Source organism: Vicia villosa, linkage group LG1 (genome assembly GCF_029867415.1).
Source record: "Vicia villosa cultivar HV-30 ecotype Madison, WI linkage group LG1, Vvil1.0, whole genome shotgun sequence".
Lineage (NCBI taxonomy): Eukaryota > Viridiplantae > Streptophyta > Magnoliopsida > Fabales > Fabaceae > Vicia > Vicia villosa.
Window position 1 is genome coordinate 114,868,814 of NC_081180.1, and position 5,870 is coordinate 114,874,683.

The following is a 5,870-nucleotide window of genomic DNA, read 5'->3' on the forward strand; positions in this document are numbered from 1 at the left end:
TGTGTTAACTTTTGTTCTTAAACTTTGTTTCATTCTGCTTATTTAGAAGCATTATTTGTAAACACTTTTCATTATAAATCTGTTGAGATTTGTTTTCCTCAAGTGACTAAGTTGTTAGTCTGAATACTTGAGAGGGCTAAGGTGACTTTCTAGACTCTTTGAGGTTGTTTGTAATCTTTCAAAATTAGTGGATTAAGTCCTTTTCTAAGGCAAAATCACCTTGGCGGGTGGACAAAAATAGTCTTTTCTAAGGTGAACTTGAATAAACCGAAAGTGTTATTTCTCTTTCTCATCTTGTCTATCTCATTCGATTTGGTGAATAGTTTCTCTAAAAAAAGTATTTGAAAACCGAATTCAAATCCCCATTTCTTATGTTTTTTTCAACTTTCACCAACCAAAAGGATCTACAATATATAAAAGAATATAACTACAAGGGATGAGCTAATAATCTTAGTGGAATTCGATCTAAAACCTCTATCTTCCTATGTTTCCCACATCTTCCCGATACACATCCTACAATGAACGACCCAAAACATGTGAACTTTATCTAACTACAGGATGAATACCATATACCGATTGGGTAGAGGAGTAAACAATATACTCCACTATTATATAACCAGAACGAATCATATATCCCTTAGGATAAAACCACACATCCCAATTGGATCGTTAGAATAATCACTTGTCCGAGATGGTAATCCAACACTTGATCTGGCTATAGTATCCTTTATTGTCATAGCCCATAAACATGATTTCTTTCAATCCTAAATCAAAGATCCCAAATCTCATCACTTCTCTCACAATCTTTTTCGTTATCTAGCATTCTAAACACGACCATACAACTTAAATTCGTAATGAGCACATCATTCAACAATTAAGAATTTATGAATTTGACATGAAATCGCCATTTAATTATTTAGGGCTTATGCTAATTAAGGATTATAACTTAAAGAAAAGAAAACCCATCTTAGCTATTTGCTTCTTAATTAAAAAAATGATGGTTAAGGATGAAGGATTGGACTTTAAGCTCTCTATTTCACTTGAACTTTTGAATAAATCATTCACTCTAAAGAACATGCAACCATGACCTTAAATCTTCCATTTGTTTCAACTATTAAGCTCTATGCATTCTCCGTAAGTTTCTCACATTCTAAATTCTAAGTTATGTTTGGACTTTATATTGTGCTAGTGAAAGGACTATTTTACCGCTCTTAAGTGATTGCTCTCCTAAAGCTGGGGTCACTATCTTTCTCAATCCAGTCACTATCATTATCAATTCTCCTAAATGATGATAATTAAGTTACTGATATCTATAAAAGAGGTTAAAATCGATGTCTTTTATCTTATAATTATACAAATTATCCTCTTGTAATATTTTTATTTTTTATTTATCTTCTAGATTCAGTGTTTAATTTGCACGCTTAGAGGAGAAATTCAAATAAAAAATATTATAAGGAATAATTCAAAAAATATATTATAAAGGGGGTAAAGTGGTATTAATCCTTTATTTTTTTATAAGAGGTTGAATTCTTGAACTATTTAAATAGTTTTTACTTCATTTTTCATTTAAGTTTTAAATTTTCTAACAAAACAATCATACATATTAGAAATATATTAGAAATATATGAAACTTAAAATTAAATACGAATAAGTTCGATAGAAAGAGAGAAGCATAAATATATATTAGTATAATAGACTATAAGGACAAAGATCATTACAGAATACGTTTATTTATAGAACATTGTAAAAACAAGCCCCCAGCACTAATTTATTTCTTAAAGGAAAGTAAGTTTCACGGTAATTAACTTGTGACTCAAGGTTCACCATCAAGTCTGAATTAACGGCCTCCTCCAAGTAATTCAATAGATAAACCATAACCAGTAGAAGTAGTACCACCTCCATTTTTCCCATCAGATGGTCTACCACCAGTAACATTACCGTCTTCATTTAGTCTACTAGATATTCCACCACCAGTAACATTACCGGTTCCACTTTGTCCACTAGATATTCCACTGCCAGTATCATTTCCGCCTCCACTTAGTCCAATAGATAGTCCACCACCAATAGAATTACCTCCTACATTAGCATTACCGCCTCCAATTAATCCACTTGAAATTCCAACACTGGTAGAATTACTGCTTCCTCTTAGTCCATTAGTTAATCCATCACTAGTGGTAGTATTCCCTCCATTTAGTCCACCGGGTCGGCCACCACCAGTAGCATAAGCGCCTCCACTTTGTACACCAGATATCCCACCACCAATGGCATTACCACCTCCATTTTTTCCACTAGATATTCCACCACCAGTATCATTACTGCCTCCATTTAGTCCACCAGATGTTCCACCACCAGTAGAATTACCGCCTCCATTAGCATTACCGCCTCCAATTAGTCCACTACCAGTAGAAATTCCGCCGCCCCTTACTCCACTAGTTATTCCACCACCAGTAACAGTATTCCCTCCATTCATTCCAATGGGTCGGCCACCACTGGCAGCATTACCGTTTCCACTTTGTCCTCCGGATATTCCACCACCAATAGCATTACCGACTCCATTTTGTCCACTAGATATTCCACCACCACTATCATTTCTGCCTCCATTTTGCCCATTAGATAATGCACTAGTTATTCCACCACCATAAACATTATTCCCTCCATTTAGTCCACCGGTTCGGCCACCACCAGTAGCATTACCTCCTCCACTCTGTCCACCAAATATTTTACCACTAGTAGCATTACCACTTCCATTTAGTATACCGGATATTCCAACACCAGTATCATTACCTCCTCCATTAAGTCCACCAGATAGTCCACCATCAATAGAAGTACTGCCTCCTCTTAGTCCACTAGTTATTCCACCACTAGTTGCATTATTCCCTCCATTTATTTCACTGGGTCGGCCACCACTGGCAGCATTGCCGTTTCCACTTTGTCCTCCCGATATTCCACCACTAATAGCATTACCAACTCCATTTTGTCCCCTAGATATTCGACCACCACTATCATTTTCGCCTCCATTTAATCCATCAGATATTGCACTAGTTATACCACCACCATTAGCATTATTCCCTCCATTTAGTCCACCAGTTCGGCCACCACCAGTAGCATTATAACCTCCACTTTGTCCACCAAATCTTCCACCACCAGTAGCATTACTACCTCCATTTAGTACACCGGATATTCCACCTCCAGTAACATTACCTCCTCCATTAAGTCCACCGGATAGTCCACCACCAGTAGAAGTACCGCCTCCTCTTAGTCCACTAATTATTCCACCACCAGTTGCATTATTCCCTCCGTTTAGTTTACTGGTTTGTCCACCACTTGCAGCATTACCATTTCCACTTTGTCCTCCGGATATTCTACCACCAATAGCATTACCGACTCCATTTTGTCCACTAGATATTCCACCACCAGTATCATTACCTCCTCCATTTAGTCCACCAGATATTCCACCACTAGTAAAATTACCGCCTCCAATAGCATTTCCACCTCCAGTTAGTCCACTTGAAAGTCCACCACTAGTATAATTACTACCTCCACTTAGTCCACCTGTTATTCCACTACCAATAGCATTATTACTTCCATTTAGTCCACCGGGTTGTCCACCATTAGTAGCATTACCGCCTTTATTTTGTCCACTAGATATTCCACCACCAGAAGAATTTCCGGCTCCATTTTGTCCACTAGATATTTCAGCATCACTATCATTATCGCCTCTATTTAGTCCATTGGATATTATACTACCACTAGAATTACCACCTCCGTTAGCATTAACGCCTCTAACTAGTCCACCACCAGTAGAATTACTGCCTCCTCTTAGTCCACTAGGTATTCCAATGCTACTAGCATTATTCCCCCCATTAATTCCAACAGAACGGCCACCACCAGTTGCATTATTGCCTCCACTTTGTCCATCGAATATTCCACCACCAATAGCATTATCGGCTCCATTTTGTCCACTAGATATTTCACCACCAGTATCATTACTGCCTCTGTTTACTCTATCAGATATTCCACCACTAGTAGAATTACCGCTTCCATTAACATTATTGCCTCCAATTAGTCCAATTGAAGGTCCATCACCAGTAGAATTATTGCTTCCTCCTCGTGCACTTGTTATTCCACTACCCGTAGCATTATTCCCTCCATTTAGTCCACTGGGTCGGCCACCACCAGTAGCATTACCACCACCACTTTGTCCACTGGATATTCCACCACCAATAGAATTACCAGCTCCATTTTGTCCACTAGATATTCCACCACCAGTATCATTACCACCCCCATTTAGTCCACCAGATCGTCTACCACCAATAGAAGTATCGCCTCCTATTAGTCCACTTGTTATTCCACCACCAGTAGCATTATTCCCTACATTTAGTCCACCGAGTCGGCCACCACTAGCAGCATTACCGCTTCCACTTTGTCCTCCAGATATTCCACCACCAATAGCATTACCGACTCCATTTTGTCCACTAGATATTCCACCACCAGTATCATTACCTCCTCCATTTAGTCCACCGGATATTCTATCACCAATAGAATTACCGCCTCCAGTTAGTCCACTTGAAAGTGCACCACTAGTAGAATTACTACCTCCTCCTAGTCCACCTGTTATTCCACTACTACTACCAGTAGCGTTATTGTTTCCACCGGGTCGACCATTACCAGTAGCATTACTGTTTCCACTTTGTCCACCAGATATCCCACCACCTGTAGAATTAACGGCTCCATTTTGTCTGTTAGATATTCCACCACCAGTATCATTACCATCTCCGTTTAGTCCACCACCAGTAGAAATACCACCTCCATTAGCATTACCTCCTATAATTTGTCCATTTGAAAGTCCACCACCAATAGAGTTACTGACTCCTCTTAGCCCACTAGTTATTCCACCATCAGTAGCATTATTACCTCCATTTAGTCCATTGGGTCGGCCATCACCAGTAGCATTACCGCTTCCAGTTTGACCACCGGATATTCCACCACCAATTGCATTGTTAGCTCTATTTTGTCCATTAGATAGTCCCACGCCAGTATCATTTCCGCCACCATTTTGCCCACCAGACTGCCCACCGCCAGTAGCATTACCGCCTCCAACTAGTCCACCGCCAGTAGAATTACCAGCTCCTCTAAGACCACTAGTTATTCCACCACCAATAGCATTATTTCCTCCATTTAGTCCACCAGATCGTCCACCACCAGTAGCATTTTCGACTTCATTTGATCCACTAGATATTCCACCATCAGTAGCATCACCCGCTCCATTTTTTCCATCGGATCGTCCACCAACAGTAGCATTACCGTTTCCATTTAGTCCACCAGATAGTCCACCACCAGTAGATTTACCACCTCCATTTATACCAGCCTGAACAATGTTATTCTTTAAAACTCCTCCTCCCGTTGGCATAATTCTTGCACTTGTAGCTATTACAACATGGGCCAAAACAACCAAAATGAACCACTTTCCCATTTTTCTACCTTAATATATACCAAAATAACAAAGATAGGCTTCTCCTTTTATAAGTTTGAAAATGCAGTTGGTGGTTGATTTAAAAGGGAAAGAACTTCTAATATAACTGTTACTAGTGTACCGTGTAGGAAAGGTTAAATGGTTTTAATTTGTTTTAAATTAAAACGTTGATTTATGTGTCTTAGATTATGCACGGTGCTTAAAAAATAACTTAGTATTTTGAATTCAATACTAAAAATTATAGTATTTGATCTCAATACTAAAACTATTATTCTTTATTATAATATTATTATTAATTAATGAAATCTTATTAATTAAATTTTATAGAAGGAAAGGTTCATAGATAACCACTACTGTTACTAGTGTGTTGTCTACGTACGATAGATTTGTTTTAATT

At 38.5% G+C, this 5,870-nt stretch overlaps 1 protein-coding gene across 1 annotated transcript; it reads right to left on the reverse strand.

Annotated features, from left to right (window-relative positions):
* Positions 1 to 1,667: 1,667 nt before the first annotated feature.
* Positions 1,668 to 5,530, reverse strand: LOC131643914 (uncharacterized). The gene has a single exon (XM_058914270.1). It carries the CDS (start codon positions 5,471 to 5,473, stop codon positions 1,838 to 1,840), a length of 3,636 nt encoding a protein of 1,211 aa, XP_058770253.1. The 5' UTR covers positions 5,474 to 5,530; the 3' UTR covers positions 1,668 to 1,837.
* Positions 5,531 to 5,870: the final 340 nt, after the last annotated feature.

What these genes read in the sequence shown, in the direction of transcription:
- LOC131643914 (XM_058914270.1), bottom strand. Translation starts at nt 5,473, where the DNA reads ATGGGAAAGTGGTTCATTTTGGTTGTTTTGGCCCATGTTGTAATAGCT.